This window comes from Oncorhynchus keta, chromosome 25 (assembly GCF_023373465.1).
Source record: "Oncorhynchus keta strain PuntledgeMale-10-30-2019 chromosome 25, Oket_V2, whole genome shotgun sequence".
Taxonomy (NCBI): Eukaryota; Metazoa; Chordata; class Actinopteri; order Salmoniformes; family Salmonidae; genus Oncorhynchus; species Oncorhynchus keta.
Window position 1 is genome coordinate 12,024,814 of NC_068445.1, and position 17,592 is coordinate 12,042,405.

Below are 17,592 nucleotides of genomic sequence, written 5' to 3' on the forward strand. Positions count from 1 at the left end.
TTTATTAGCTACACCCATCTAGTACTGGGTCAGATCCCCCCCCTTCTGCATACAGAACAGCCGGAATTCTTCGGGGCATTCGCCACACCATCACTCCACCGCCCCCAGCCTGTACTGTTGACACCAGTCCGGATTTCGCCATGGACTCATGCTGCTTAAGCCAAATCCTGACTCTGCCATCAGCATGACACAACAGGAACCGGGATTTGTCGGACCAGGCAATGTTTTTCCACTCCTCAATTGTCCAGGGTTGGTGATCGCGTATCCGCTGGAGCCACTTCTTCTTGTTTTTAGCTGATAGTAGTGGAAACCGGTGTGATTGTCTGCTGCAATAGCCCATCCTTGACAAGGACCGTCAGGTTGGGCATTCCAAGATGCCGTTCTGCACACCACTGTTGTACTGCGCCGTTATTTGCCTGTTTGTGGCCCACCTATTAGCTTGTACGGTTCTTGCCATTCTCCTTCGACTGCTCTCGTCAACAAGCTGTTTTCGCCCACAGGACAGCCGCTGACTGGATGTTGTTGTTTTTTGCCGCACCATCTTCGAGAAGCCCTGCACACTGTCATTTGTGAAAAAGCCAGGCCGATACTGGAACTGCTGTGCCTGGTACGGTCGATTATACACTCAAAGTCAATTAGGTCACTTGTGTTGCCCAATTTAACGTTCAGTCGGACAGTAAATGAATGTCTCAATACCTGTCTGCCTGTTCTATATAGCAAGCCACCGCCACATGACTCACTGTCTGTAGGAGCTAACTATTTTTGGGAATGAGGTTGTGGCTAATAAACTGGCCCTGAGTGTATATATGTATGTGTAAAAAATATTTGTAAATCCATTGTGAAAGGCTATGGAGTTTGCGGATGAAATGTGTCCATATATTGGTCTTTCAGTGCCACCTATTCGTTGTAACTGTGGATGCTACATCGGTCTATGGCAGAGCTCAGTGTCATTTTGTCAGATCATATCAAACATGTCGCCATCGTAGGCTATCGCTTCTGTATTTTGTCTACATTGGTATTTACATTTGGTGAGAATTGTTTGTCAATCTCAGTTAATAGCCTATGTCACTCTGGTTGTCGGAGTAATCTGTTGCACGGTGAACTTGGGCTTCAAGGTTTATTCGTGAGTAAATCTGGCTTTGATAATAGCCCATGCTTACCAAGCCACCAACCTCACTGCACGGCACTGGTATGCATGCATGACTGTAAGTCGCATTAGATAAAAGCATCTTCTAAATGGTATATTAATAATATATATTTTATAAGACTAATAATCATAATCTAATATGGTAGTATTGGTAGTATTGGTAGAGTACACCGTGAATATACAGTAGCAGTCAGAAGTTTGGATACACCAAATCATTCAAGGGTTTTCATTCTTTTTTACTATTTTCTACATTGTAGAATAATAGTGAAGACTTCAAAACAATTCAAAATATATTTCATATTACAGATTCTTCAAGTAGCCATCCTTTGCTTTGAGGACAGCTTTGCACAATCTTGGCATTCTCTCAACCAGCTTCACCTGGAATGCTTTTCCAACAGTCTTGAAGGAGTTCCCACACATGCTGAGTACTTCTTGGCTGCTTTTCCTTCACTCTGTGGTCCAACTCATCCCAAACCATCTCAAATAGCCCTTACACAGCCAGGTATGTTGGGTCATTGTCCTGTTGAAAAACAAATGATCGTCCCACTAAGCTCAAACCAGATGGGATGTTGTATTGCTGCAGAATGCTGTAGTAGCCATGCTGGTTAAGTGTGCCTTGAATTCTAAATGAATCACTGACAGTGTCACCAGCAAAGCACCCCACACCATCACACCTCCTCCTCCATGTTTCACAGTGGGAACCACACAAATGCGGAGATCATCTGTTCACCTACTATGCGCCTCACAAAGACACAGCGGTTGGAACCAAAAATCTTACATTTGGAGTCATCAGACCAAAGGACAGATTTCCACCGGTCTATTGTCTATTGCTCGTGTTTCTTGACCCAAGCAAGTTTCTTCTTGTTATTGGTGTCCTTTAGTAGTGGTTTCTTTGCAGCAATTAGATCATGAAGGCCTGACTCACGCAGTCTCCTCTGAACAGTTCCTGTTTGGATGTGTCTGTTACTTGAATTCTGTGAAGCATTTATTTGGGTTGCAATTTCTGAGGCTGGTAACTCTAATGAACTTGTCTTCTGCAGCAGAGGTGACTCTGGGTCTTCCTTTCCTGTGACGGCCCTCATGAAAGCCAGTTTATTCAAAGAGCTTGATGGTTTTTGCGACTGCACTTGAAGAAACTTTCAAAACTCTTGAAATTTTGATTGACTGTCCATAATGGCTTAAAGTAATGATGGACTGTCATTTCTCTTTGCTTATTTGAGCTGTTTCCTGACATAATATGGACTTGGTATTTTACCAAATAGTGCTATGTTCTGTATACCAGGAAATAAATTCCACAAATGAGCTTTTAACAAGAAACACTTGTTAATTGAAATGCATTCCAGGTGACTACCTCATGAAGCTGGTTGAGAGAATGCCAAGAGTGTGTAAAGCTGTCATCAAGGCAAAGGGTGGCTACTTTTAAGAATCTCAAATATAAAATACATTTTTATTTGTTTAACACTTTTTAGGTTACTACATGATTCCATATGTGTTATTTCATACTGTTGATGTCTGCACTATTATTCTACAATGTAGAAACTAGTCAAAATAAATAAACCTTGGAATGATTAGGGGTGTCCAAACTTTTAACTGGAACTGTGTATATATATATATATATGTATCCATGTGGTCTACTCACTGGGATTGAAGAGAAGGAGGAACTTAAGGCAGGCAACCTCTCTCCTGTCCACCTGCAGGGTCAGCAGCCTCCCAGCCAGCACCTGTCCTCTCTGGACCAGTCCTGAAAGAGTCACCCCTGCCTGGGACCCCATGGATGACAGATCCATCTGCAACACAACACCGGAGGACAACATGATGTTTTGCTGTATACAGGCTTTAAATTGTGCCGGAAACACACCACATACAATACAAATTTACTGAATTACAGTACAGCTTCAGTACAGATACATAGATGCCATACAGTGAGTCAGCTGTATTTAAAAATCACAAATATTTAGCTTTTATTTAACTAAGCAAGTCAGTTAAGAACAAATTCTTATTTTCAATGACGGCCTACCCCGGCCAAACCCTAACCCGGATGACGCTGGGCCAATTGTGCGCAGCCCTATGGGATTCCCAATCATGGCCGTAGCTGTAGTTTCTCACCACTTTCTAAATTAATGACATTTATCTGTTATGTAACATATTGGACGTCAAATCCTCCCAATTCCCATAGTAGCTTCTAGAAATAATAAACATTTTCCATTGCTGTCTTATGAGAAATAAATAATGCCATTTTAACAAGAGAAATATAAAAACAAATATTTCCCCTCTCTTCCCCAAACCCAGGCGTCAGTTACAAGCTGCAGATACAAGCTGAAGCCTGTCAGCTGATGGTTGTTTTTTCCTGTTCTGTTCCGCATCTCCAAAACATGACCAAATGTGGAAAAACAAGAGCAGGCATCTGTGTGGGTCATCATTTGGTCAGGGATAGGCACTCCTTACACTCACAGGGTCTCCACATACAGTAGCAGGCTATCTATCTACTTGTGGATATAGTCCCACTTTATATTGTGTCACTGAAATAATGTGTGGTAATTACATTGGAACAGTGTAATGACAGTGATTACGGTATAGATTCAAGTTATTGCAAAATATATCTAGCTACACAAATATGTATTGCTATCCATAGAGGTTGTATATTTGTCATGACTACATGATGAATGTGCATGTGTGTATGACTGTGTATGTATTTCTGGTATTCATGAATACATGAGCATTGTATTAGTTTTATATTGGAACTGTGAGGCTGCTTACCTCCTGGCCAGTAACCAGCAGCAGGCTGCTCTCCTTCCCGTGTTGCACTTGTCTGAAGACATGGTCCAGAACCAGCAGCTCAGACCAGCAGTTGTGAAGAAGCTTCATCTGATCCCCCACCTCAAAGAAGAGACAGAAAACAGCAGGTCACCTCAAAGCTTAAACTCATTCCACACAGACGGCAAAACTTGGTGGTAGTGGAGAACCAATCTAATGTCAAACCCAATGTCAAATAAAACAGCCTACACTGATATTACAAACTCAAGCGGGCATCAATCTAACATCAACCCCCTTAAAAGCTAGCATCCACATGGGAATGTGTGGTTCCACCTGAAACACACATAGCTACATGGACAGATAAATGGGGTGACTATAAAACCCAGGGAGGAAGATGAGGGTCCTTGTGCCATATTTCCAGCGTCTGGGTCTGGTGTCAGTGTCTCGCAACTCATCACGCTGCATTTACGAGACACAGAGATGACCTCTCCAACCTCCTCACCTCTCCGTGTCCTCCGTCACCCCCCTAGCTAGCCCATTAAAGCTGACGGTAGTGTGCGGTGTGTGAGGGGCTGGCCAGGGGGAGGTGATTGGACACTCCTCACTGCTAGTACATATGACTCTGGGAGCCGAAGGACGCCTCAGTCAGTAATTCTGCAGCTCTGCAGCTGGTGACACACAGAGTGTTGCTGTAGCCCCCTAATAGCGTTGTCCCGCACCCGGACACACATTCATCTGGCACGGGGATGACAGAATTACTACCACTTGAATGAAACTATATATCTGTCCAGAGGAGAAGTCCAATCTTGCTCCCGGTTGGAGCTACAGGACCAACACAAAACGTCTTGATTCATCAGGGGGGTCATGGGGAGGAAGCTGAAGGGCACAGCAACCTACTGTACTTTCTCTCAAGGAGGAAACAGATACAACATTTCACACACACACACTCACATACACACAGATACACACAGGCTCTCACATTTTCCATAAGCATAATCCCATAGCTAGATGAGATTACATAACATTTTATAAAATCAGATATGATGACCATTTAATCTGATATTATTTCAAAACAAAAGCCCCATTACTATCATTGATGTTATGTCTCAGACCATTGTGAGTCCGGGGGCAGAATTCTCCTCCCCAGTCAGGTCTTACACCATAGTACTGATGATACTGCAGTAACTCCTGACCACTGATCACTACATCAGAACATGGGTCCTCAGAGGCATATAGGCCTACCAGCCTTAAAATAACCCAGTTGAAAGCCTCAAGTGATGGGTCACGGGCCCATGTGTGTATCCCTCTGACACAGCCTATACAAAGATACAGTGCCTTCAGAAAGTATTCATACCCCTTGACTCATTTCACATAATGTAGTGCTACAGCCTGAATTCAAAATGGATTAAATAGATTTTGTTCTCACCCATCTACACACAATACCCCATAATGACAAAGTGAAAACGTGTTTTTAGACATTTTTGCTCATTTGTAGAAGCACCTTTGGTGGTGATTATAGCTTTGAGTTGTCTTGGGTATTTTTGAGTCTAATGGGGTATCATTTACGTAAGTATTCAAACCACTTTGCTATGACACTCTAAATTGACCTCAGGTGCATCCAATTTCCTTTGATCATCCTTGAGATGTCACTACAACTTGACTGGAGTTCACCTGTGGCCTTTTCAATTGTTTGGACATTATTTAAAAAGAAACACACCTGTATATATAAGGTCCCACAGTTGACAGTGTGTCAGAGCAGAAACTATACCATTGAATTGTGATGCGGCATATATCTGATGAAGGGTATCAAACCATTTCTAGAGTGTCAAAAGTTTCCAAGAGCACAGTCATCTCCATCATTGGGAAATTGAAAAAGTATGGAACTACCCAGACTGCCTAGAGCTGGCCGTCCGACCAAACTGAGCAACCGGGCAAGATGGACCGTGGTCAGGGAGGTGACCAAGATCCCAATGACCACTCTGAAAGAACTACATAGTTCCTTGAAGCCACTCCCGAGAAAAAGTCACATGACAGCACACCTGGAGTTTAATAAAAAAAAGGCACGTGAAAGACTCAGAGCTTGAAGCAATAGATTCTGTGGTTTGATGAGATAAAAATAGATATTTGGCCTGAATGCAAAGCGCTATGTCTGGAGAAAACCAGGCACAGCTCATCACCCATTTAACATCATCCCTTCCGTGAAACATGGTGATGGTAGCATCATGCTGTGGAGATGCTTTTCAGCGGCAGGGACTGGGAAACTGGTAAGGATCGAGGGAATAATGAATGGAGCCAAATACAGGCCAATCCTTGATGAGAACCTGCTTCAGAGTGAAAACGACCTTAGACTGGGGAGAAGATTTATGTTCCAACAGGACAATGACCCCAAGCATACAGCCAAAGTAACGCTGGACTGGCTTCAGAACAAGAATGTGAAAGCCCTTGAGTGGCCAAACCCAAGCCCAGGCTTGAATCCCAATGACAATCTGTGGAAAGACTTGAAGATTGCTGTTCACTGACGCTCCCCATCTAACTTAACAGAGCTTGAGAACGGAAGAATGGGAGAAATGGGAGAAAATCCAAAGCTGATACAGACATACCTATGACTCAAAGCTATAATCGCCGGCAAAGGTGTTTGTAAAAAGTATTGGCTCAGGGGTGTGAATACTTATGTAAAATAGACATTTCTGTATTACATTTTCAATACATTTGCAAAAATTTTTTTATTAAAAAATGTTTTTGTCATTATGGGGTTTTGTGTGTAAATGGGTGAGGATTTAAAAAAATATTTAATCCATTTTGATTTCAGGCTGTAACACAACAATGTGTGAAATATGTTAAGGGATATGAATGCTTTCTGAAAGCACTGTACCATGTTCCTTTCTCATTCAGGGAGTGTGGCCCATCAGATAATCCACACAATGGACTCACTGTCACGAAGACAAGACTGAGAGAGAAATAACAATAACGTGGCAAAAAGTTGCTTCTAAATGTACGCTTCAATTCAGATCTGGTGCTACAAGAACAAACAATCCATTAGTAAGTTCCCGTCGCAAACCATTCTCTGGCTGAAGACATCATGAACAATTAGCACAGTGACCATTGAGCAATAGCACTGGTCAGCATTCATTATGGATGGGCAAAAAGTACAAAATACAATTACAAAATACCATTAAGATCAATGTATCAACATAGACTACAAAATACTTATATTTTCAAATGCATTTAATTAAAATACATGTATTTTCTATTTTAAAGTACAGAATTGAATTTGCAAGTACCTGGCCCAAAACAACAACAATATTCTCAGTAACTGATACCGAAACGTTTTACTTGCTATAACTGATAGCAAGATATGTTGTTGTTTATCTACCTTAGTTGAACGCACTGTAAGTCACTCTGGATAAGAGTGTCTACCAAATGATCAAAATGTAAATGTATACATGAAAATACACATCCCAAAATTAACTGCAAAGCACACTGGGTATTATTAATGGCCTTGTGTCGGGCGGAGCTCGTTAGAATAATTCTCAGCATGCTTTGCAATTGTCATTTTTTAATTTATATTTACTTAATTTAGCAGATGCTCTTATCACAACGTAGTGCCATCAGACTTCTGATACCAATGCAGGTGAACCGCTCTAAAAAAAAATGTAAATAGAAAAGTATTTTGTAACATATCCAGGTCAGCCACCACAGTGTCCAACAACAGTATTGATGTCTTTCTCCTTTGGGGCCGGGAGTAACATTTGACTGGGGCCATAACTTGTGCTGTACCGTATGGCACAACTCAAATGCACCATTCAGTTGACAAAGGGAATTAAAGTACAAGGCCTATCTGGCTTGGACAGTGATGCATCTCAAATCATTACCCAAAGGGAAACAGAATGGGTTATGGCGTCACCTCTTTAACTGCTGCTGTTTGAGTGCCTCCACCAGGAACAAGGAGACACAGAAACAATGACAGCTATCTGTCATAATAAATAGATCATTTTACACAGGCCTTCATTCTTTACTGCCAATATCTGTGTACGGGTGCAACATTTTAGAAAGAACATCAGGTAATCAAAAGATAAAGCTCTACCTCTATCATTTTTTGTTGAATATTCTTGATATTGCTTATCTATGAAGTACGATCATTACAATGATAAGATATGATAATGCGATCATGATTATAAGGATAATTTCTCAATGTGCATCTCTCGCCTATTGTTTCCCTGTGGACTGGAGCCTGGGAGCTTACCTTGAGGTCCTTGAAGAAGATGCAGCTCCTGGCCCACTCCACTATGGAGAACAGAGTCTGGTCGGCCATGCGACACATGAGGCTGAAGGTGCTGAGCTTTTCCTGCCGGCCCCGGCCACTCTGCTCCTGCTGCAAGAAGGCCATGATCTTACTCTGCACCTGCATCTCATCTGGGTCGCAGCGCAGCAGCTCCAGCACGAGCGGGGGCTGGCTGGGAAGCTGCGGGGAGCCACCGGAGGGGTATCCGTCCGGTAAGGGGTACCCCACCAGAGACTCTGGGGAGCTTGTGTAGGGGTCAGGGTACTCAGACTTGATGGCCCTGCTGGGGAATGCTGTGTACTGGTACTGGGTGGGCAGGGGCCCATGGGGTTGCATGGCCACCCCCAGGGAGGGGGGTCCGTAGAGGCTGGCCTCGTAGTCTGTGGGGTTGATGGAGGCTGGGATGGAGGGCATAAGGCCTTTGGGGAGGGATGGGAGGCTGTGCAGGGTGCCGGTGAAGCCATAGTTAGTCTGTACAGGCGAGAGCTGTGGAGGAGCAGAATCCAGCTTGAAGCCCGTGGAACGGATCAAAGCCTTCTTCTGCTGCTTCATGGCTCTGTCCCGCTTGTACATGGGGCCAAACTTATTCCTGCCCCCACGCATGCGGTCTGCACGCACCGCTGTCAAAGAAGAGACATCACGTTGAGAAACAGAACCGCTATCGACAACAGTGGATCTCTTATATGCCATTTGTTACTAGGCTCCTTTAGCCAGAAAGATATCAAGGAAAAATGTCATTCATGTAAAATAACTCCTTATGTAAGTCCTTATAAAGAGAAACTCAGTCAAACGTCTATCATTGAAAATACAGCCATAACAAGTGCACAGGAAAATATCCTAATTTAGTCAGGAATGTTTGGCAGTTTCCTGAACACATTTTTTGAAAAAGCAATGTAAAACAACCGCCAGGGTATCATACTCCGGTAACACTTTATTTGGATAGACTACAGTATCAGTAGCATTTCAGCTAACTATCTACTAACCCTAGCTGTAACCCTAACCTTAACCCTTTTCCAAACCCTAAACGTAACCCTTACCCTTATTCGAAACCTTACCCTAACCTTAACCCTAACTGTAGCAAGCAGTTGCTCATCAACAGATAGTTTGTTGAAAGTGTGACCCATTCTCCTTTATTCTACTACACAATTTACTATACACAACATAAGCTAATGCCTTTGACGTTACGTAACACTAAGCTTGTTGATGTAAATAAAATGCTTAAAACCATCAGCGAGAAGCCCAGAGTTTTATCAGCAAGTCAACAATGTGTCATTTCTCCACGGAAACAGGTGCTTTCTCGCATCACATGCCTGGGAATCACTGGTGAAATCGGCGCTCTGGCCACCGTCATCTTTTGCATGCTCTATCCCCTCACAAAACCACATGGACACTCTAGTCTGTATGTTGTCTGTCCCTAATGCAAAGCTACCACAACAACTTTTGCACAAACATTTGACAATCCAGATGCAACTGATTGCTAAGACAGGCTATAAAATCCATTCTATACTCTAAAATGTAGGTGTTCAACAAGGGTTCTTCTAATATCCTCAAAGTTCTTTGAAGAAACTTTGGATTCTTGACACTGAAAATTGCCCCCAAAAGGTTCTTCCAAGAACCCCATTGGAGGTGGGGTTCATGGAGGAACCTCCTTAGTTGGTGGGGTTTCTTGCATGAACCTAACTGCCAAACTGAAACATTTGAATGTGAAAGGACAGCAGGTGCAGGCACTTTACTGAAAAATGTAAAGATCTCCTTAATTTAAGGTTTGTCCCTTATATGTCCCTTATATGATCTATATTGATATTATTTCATGATGATACCATCTATCTTTCATATTTGTGCAAATCTTTGTAAAACAGAAAATGGACACAATTCAAAGGAAATCAATCAACAGGGGTAAGAATATGTAGAGTTGAAGTCAGAAGTTTACATACACCTTATCCAAATACATTTAAACCCAGTTTTTCACAATTCCTGACATTTAATCCTAGTAAAAATTCAGTGTCGTAGGTCAGTTAGGATCACCAATTTATTTTAAGAATGTGAAATGTCACAATAATAGTTGAGAGAATTATTTATTCCAGCTTTTATTTCTTTCATCACATTCCCAGTGGGACAGAAGTTTACATACACTCAATTAGTATTTGGTAGCATTGCCTATACATTGTTTCACTTGGGTCAAATGGTTCGGGTAGCCTTCCACAAGCTTCCCACAATAAGTTGGGTGAATTTTGGCCCATTCCTCCTGACAGAGCTGGTGTAACTGAGTCAGGTTTGTAGGCCTCCTTGCTCACACATGCTTTTTCAGTTCTGCCCACAGATTTTCTATAGGTCAGGGCTTTGTAATAGCCACTCCAATACCTTGACTTTGTTGTCCTTAAGCCATTTTGCCACAACTTTGGAAGTATGCTTGGGGTCATTGTCCATTTGGAAGATCCATTTGCCACCAAGCTTTAACTTCCTGACTGATGTCTTGAGATGTTGCTTCTATATATCCACATAATCTTCCTCCTCATGATGCCATCTATTTTGTGAAGTGCACCAGTCCTTCCTGCAGCAAAGCACCCCCACAACATGATGCTGCCACTCCCGTGCTTCACAGTTGGGATGGTGTTCTTCGGCTTGCACGCTTCCCCCTTTTCCCTCCAAACATAACGATGGTCATTATGGCCAAACAGTTCTATTTTTGTTTCATCAGACCGGAGGACTTTTCTCCAAAAAGTATGATCTTTGTCCTCATGTGCAGTTGCAAACCGTAGTCTGGCTTTTTTTCTGAGATCTTGGCTGATTTCTTTTGATTTTCCCATGATATCAAGCAAAGAGGCACTGAGTTTGAAGGTAGGCCTTGAAATACATCCACAGGTACACCTCCAATTCACTCAAATTATGTCAATTAGCCTATCAGAAGCTTCAAACGCATTGACATCATTTTCTGGGATTTTCCAAGCTGTTTAAAGGCACAGTCAATTTAGTGTATGTAAATTTCTGACCCACTGGAATTATGATACAGTGAATTATAAGTGAAATAATCTGTCTGTAAACAATTGTTGGAAAGATTATTTGTGTCATGCACAAAGTAGATGTCCTAACCGATTTGCCAAAACTATAGTTTGTTAATTAACAAGACATTTGGGGAGTGTTTGAAAAACAAGTTCTAATGACTTCAACCTAAGTGTATGTTAACTTCCGACTTCAACTGTATGCTATAGGAATAATTTGAAGGCTGGCTGTATTGGGTGCGGATGACTGAACTGCTCAATTTTGTGTCTGTGTCTGCAGGTATACAGAGGAGGCATACACTACCGGTCAAAAGTTTTTGAACACCTGGCATTCTCTCAACCAGCTTCACCTGGAATGCTTTTCCAACAGTCTTGAAGGAGTTCCCACATATGCTGAGCACTTGTTGGCTGCTTTTCCATCACTCTGCGATATGACTCATCCCAAACAATCTCAAATTGTTTGAGATTGGGGGATTGTGGAGGCCATGTCATCTGATGCAGCAATCCATCACTCTCCTTCTTGGTAAAATAGCCCTTGTGTTGGGTCATTGTCCTGTTGAAAAATAAATGATCGTCCCACTGAGGCCAAACCAGATGGGATGGCATATCGCTGCAGAATGCTGTGGTAGCCATGCTGGTTAAGTGTGCCTTGAATTCTAAATAAATCACAGGTACTGGAGCCTCAAGTCTAGGACCAAAAGGTTCCTCAACAGCTTCTACCCCAAGCCTTTAGACTGCTGAACAATTCATAAACATCTTCTTCTCATTGGTGCCCTTCAGTAGTGGTTTCTTTGCAGCAATTCGACCATGAAGGCCTGATTCACACAAGTCTCCTCTGAACATGTTGAGATGTGTCTGTTACTTGAACTCTGTGAAGCATTTATTTTGGATGCAAATTTCAGAGGCTTGTAACTCTAATGAACTTATCCTCTGCAGCAGAGGTAACACTGGGTTTTCCAGTCCTGTGTCAGTCCTCATGAGAACCAGTTTCATCATAGCCATTGATGGTTTTTGCGACTGCACTTCTAGAAACTTTCAAAGTTCTTGAAATGTTCTGTATTGACTGACCTTCATGTCTTTAAGTAATGATGGACTGTCATTTATCTTTGCTTATTTGAGCTGTTATTGCCATAATGTGGACTTGGTCTTTTACCAAATAGGGCAAGGTGCATACTGTCGTGTGCATATTCTGTTAATCATCTGTGTAATTACTATTTTTTGGATTCACAGACTTCACTCTCCCTACACCTGTGATGAATATAACAGGAAACCTGTTCGATCACCATTCACTGTAAAATCAGTCTGGCAATAGATACAGAGAACATCAACACATTAACATCAACACTCCAGAGGATATGCCCATTGAACTGGGGGCTCTGCTCTGAGTTTACGTCATATTTGATTTTTTTTTATTCTGCTTTGCCACTAAAATCAAAATAAACACTGACAACAAAAAAGTGTGTTATTGTTATGCATATTATTAATAATAATAATAGGGAAGGGGGGGTAGTTCAGAAATGTACCCCAAAAGGTTATTTGAGGATCCATTAAATGGGGTTCTTGGAAGAACTTATAGGGGGGGTTCCCCACAGTTTCAATTTGAAGAACCCCTAGGATGCTCCAGATACCTTTTATTTTTAGTGTAGGCCTACTGACCATAAAGAAGAAATGTACATATTTTAGATGAATAGCAAATTATTTTTAAAAATGCAAATAGATCTACAGTTATAAAATTTGATTTGCACATGGAAAAATATGCCACAACATAAAGGGCATATTTCTTCTGGACAATAATGTTGAAATGCTCTCACTGATAACGTCAAATTAAGGGGTAAAATGATGAGGAGAACCATACCTTCTAATCTCATGCCAACATTGAGGCATTTCTGGAATCGGCAGAAGGGACATCTCTTCCGCTGTGTTTTGTCTATTTTACACTCCTGGTTTTCTGCACAAGTGTACCTCTTATTATTCTGGACTGTCCTCTTGAAGAAGCCCTGGAGAAAATATCTACATTAGGTTGACGGGCCACAATACCCACAAACACAAGGGGGGGAAAAGGACATTTTAAATCATGAGTAATTCCAAATGAAAATACCTTACAACTTTCACATGTAAGGAGTCCATAGTGGTATCCTGAGACCTTATCTCCACAAACAGGACACAATTCTTCCAAATCGGCATCATAGGTGTAGTCCATTACTTTCAAAGGGACGCCTAGTTAGCGAATAAAATCAAGTGTCAAGAAAAACGGTGACGCAGGGATGTCATTAATCAATTAATTCAAATAATGTACCGTTTCTTAATCGAATGCATTTACTGCCCATGACACATTGTAAAATGCAGGACGAAATTGCAGGATTCATAGCAGTTGTGACAAAAATGTATGTTTTAAATCAAACGTAATTCCAATAGTCCTAAAAACCTAACAAAAACAAGTTTGGCTAATAATAATTATGATCTTAATATGGGTTGACAAATCATAATGTACATAGGCGAAGAATGCAGAAGTTTATTGATTTCCACATTGAACATGATAAATAGTTGATCTAGTGATATTCGCATTTTAATAATGAGAGCTGATCTATTTCACAAAAATAAGACCGATGATTCCATACTGTATGCGAGCATACATACCATTGTTATATTAATCGTTTATACAAATCCAATTGAATTTTATTTTTATGTTACGTCTATTAGGGGTAACAAACATCCTAAAATTAAACAGGCACATGATTAGACAGATTCATTGAGCCCAAAAGACACCAAATATAAGACGCATACATGAAACGCCCCAAACCAGGATAGAATAACTGCGTTGTATAATCCAAACACACAACACCGCCACGCGCGCTTCAGCTTCAGTAGTCTTCTGTCTGTATAAACCTCGCACGCATAGCCTTCGATACAGGTGCTGTACTCAAGGCTCTTCTATTGGGAGATTGGTCATTGATCAGTGGATGCGACCACCTATTTTTCGGAAACAACCAAAGCGGTACGGTGTACTCTTTCTTGCAACATAATAAACGGTTAGAGATGTTAAATCTGAAGGAGAATGCCGTGAACCATCAAAATAGGAACAGAGGATGACCGAAGGTGATATTAGCCATTACTATTAATATTGTTAGTAGGCCTATTATTAGTATTATTTTCTTATTAATCGTATTAGCATGATGATTAATAGTAATCATATTTATATTAACATTATGTAGCATTGTTAGGCTATATCGATCGTTATTACAATTACTGTTGTTATTATTCATGCTTTTGTTGTTATTGATATTACTCTCTCATAATCATCAGTCGTTTTAGTTTTCGTTATTTTAATTATGTTGACTAAATTAGGCCATATTGATGTGAACAGCAATATTGTTTTTACAAGAAATTAGTAGGTCTATAGCCTACGCATCAAATGATAGACGTATACTTTCACATCAACAGGCCTTAGATATATGCTAGGTAGATTTATAAAAGGAAACGCAGGCCCTTTGCATATGACTTAATTATATTTCAAGGCTGTTTCAACAATACATTTCAACAAGGAGCGTTAGTCTATTAACTATTTTTTAAATAATAATTCATTACAAAATAGGAAGATTAGGTTATATTCGATAAGTAGGCTTAATTATTTTGTTCGGGTATAAGCTATTTTGTAGAATTAAATTAGATTCACTGATTCACACGGACTCTATTTGACGTTCTGGCAATTATGCAAATATATTAGCCTACTCTATACGTCAAGGTCAGATGTGGAGAGGAAGCATTTAATTTTGTACCACTTTTATTTCAAATGCGCCAAACTAGGTAGCTAGCGTAATACTTTTCTTATTTTTCTTACTGAGACATGAAGAAGCCAAACAAACAAAACATAAAAGTGTTCAAGGATACGTTCTTTTGAACAGCTTATTTCCCAGATTGCCTACTGAAGGCTTTTGCAAGGTTTATATCATATTTGTCAGGATGCATTATGCTTTACGGCCTAGCCACAAATATGGGAAGTGCAGACAGAATTTCTTTATTAAAATTGTGGTCTATCTCATTCTTAATGACTTTAAATAGGCTAATAGAAATGGGCTTGCTACAACAAAACATTAGAGGCATATTGCTATATGTATGAAATAGTGCATAAGCGTTTCTGTGAGTTTACAAAGTTAATGTTGCCATATCCAAAGTTTAAGACAATTGTACAGATTCAACTAGCGGATTATTCGACTTACCTTGTGCCTTTTCTCCCAACATTTAATTGCCTATGAGGTAGGCCAGACGTCGACGATAATAAAACCTTAAATAAGATGCTGCAAAGCTTTGGCCACTTTAGATAGCCTATAAAATCCGAATATACAAAACAAATACTTAGCCTAAAAACAGATGATTTAGGAAAATGGGGATCTCCACGAATAACTGCAGTCATTTCCAGCTTTGTCTTTGCTCTTCCTTCTTTATTAAATAGCAAAAAAGTTACTAAAGTTCTTATTGGTCATCGACATGTCATGTGACGACCACGGATACGATGATGCGCCCCTTTCTCACAATCCAAGCAATATAATAAATGAGATGCACACATACAGACACAGTGTATCGTACGGGGCTATCAGTCCTCAACCTCATCAGTATCATATATGCCACAAAATGGACATATTTCAAACAATCCATATTGTATTGTCTATCATTGAGCACTGTGTGTGGCAGTTCCATCAGGTAATGTAATTATTAATGTTTTCTTACTGTGAAACTGCCATACTTTGGCTATGACAAAGACAATACGGAATCGCATTACAATTGTAGAAAATATGTAATTAATATACTTCAGAAATCTAATGACAGTAGGTCAATGCATTGTGTAATGCAAGCCCCTCGGTGACCATCGAGGCACACATAATCATCTGAACCACTACCATCTATCTACAATTCCCGAGGATAAACTCCAAGGGAGAACTTGAACTTAGTGGTTTAACCAAACATTGTACATTTATAAAATCAGGAATGATAATTACCTGAGTCCATATTCCATGATACTGTTGCCACCAGCGCAGCCTAGTCTAATTAATAAAACTCGAGGTTTTTCTTGAGTTCTAAGAAATAAATCTGCAGTTGAATCAGGTCTGAAATAACCACTTCTGTATACAGTATGTTCTGTGTTAATGAGAGTGGTATGTACAATTAAGTGATAATGCAAAGGAAGCCGGTGTTAGGAGGATATATTGGAATGGGTATTGATGGGCTCGAGAGGTAGTCGAGGGCCGGCAAAACCATGACAATAACAACGACTTCGAGTGCATTATCACTTTTGTACAACGGGTGACCAACATATCGAATAATGACTGACATATTTTTATTAAAAATATTATTTAATCCTTCCACAAGATATAGTGCCAACACAAATTGAGGGTTGCTACCCAAGCCGGCTAGATTCATTCTATCTGTTCGGCTCTCTCTGACACTATTGTTCAGAGGAGCAAGCCAACAACACAGCTAACACAATCACTTCAAACTGAAGCTGGAAAGAATGCAAACTAGCTGCACTTTGTTGGGTTTGACATTTTTTTCAATTTACATTTCTTTATATATATCCATAAAAATGATGCCAGTTGATTCATGATTTCGATTGGCTGTGTGCCTATCTGTCTCGTCTTGACTCCGAACATGTTCATTGCTATGGGACAGCTGGATATTTTTCACACAAGTCTCATCTGAACAGTTGATGTTGAGATGTGTCTGTTACTTGAACTATGTGAATAATTTATTTTGGATGCAATTTCTGAGGCTGGTAACTCTAATGAACGTATCCTCTGCAGCAGAGGTCATTCTTGGGTCTTCCATTCCTCATGAGAGCCATGAACAAATTTGAATATTGAAACAATGTTCCAAATGTCGGAGAGACAGACAGCAAGGTTTATACACATATTCCGCTGTTAAAAACTAAATGTTAGTCTAAAAGAAATGTGAGATAATGTCTAGATGCTTTTTATAGTGGAGATCAAGTTTATAAATTGCTTGGCTGCACTGATGAGCCAGTGGATTGCGCAGTCAGATGGAACAGAGTAAATAGGCATTTTAATGTAATAGATTTAGCCTGGTGGTAACTTGTGGAATAGACACTGACTGTAATGCAGTTTTAAACAATCAGCATTCTGGATTAGACCCACCCGTTGTATAATTAGGCAATAAGGCATGGGGGGGTGGTATATGGCTAATATATCATGGTTAAGGGCTGTTCTTACGCACGGCGCAACACAGAGTGACTGGATACCCGGAGGTGCCTTATTGCTATTATAAAGTGGTTACACACATATACCACGGCTTTCAGCCAATCAGCATTCAGGGCTCGAACCACCCAGTTTATGATGTGGATTTAGAACATAGGTTCGGTGAGGGGAGATATTGTATAGAGATGCTATATTCTTAAAGGG

At 40.6% G+C, this 17,592-nt stretch overlaps 1 protein-coding gene across 5 annotated transcripts in view; it reads right to left on the reverse strand.

Moving 5' to 3' along the window:
• Positions 1-15,611, reverse strand: part of LOC118358184 (nuclear receptor subfamily 5 group A member 2-like) — a 28,898-nt gene extending 13,287 nt beyond the window's left edge. Inside the window, exons 1-6 of one of the 5 annotated variants that reach the window (XM_035735720.2) lie at positions 15,400-15,564; positions 13,281-13,399; positions 13,038-13,179; positions 8,145-8,803; positions 3,905-4,024; positions 2,787-2,934 (exon numbers count right to left, since the gene is read on the reverse strand). In XM_035735720.2, coding sequence (XP_035591613.1) covers positions 2,787-2,934; positions 3,905-4,024; positions 8,145-8,803; positions 13,038-13,179; positions 13,281-13,399; positions 15,400-15,421 — 1,210 coding nt within the window. In that variant the 5' untranslated portion in view covers positions 15,422-15,564. Of the gene's footprint in view, positions 1-2,786; positions 2,935-3,904; positions 4,025-8,144; positions 8,804-13,037; positions 13,193-13,280; positions 13,400-15,399 lie in introns of all 5 variants that reach the window. The other 4 variants (XM_035735721.2, XM_035735719.2, XM_035735723.2 and 1 more) reach the window with 4 other exon arrangements.
• Between the last annotated feature and the right edge of the window lie 1,981 nt (positions 15,612-17,592).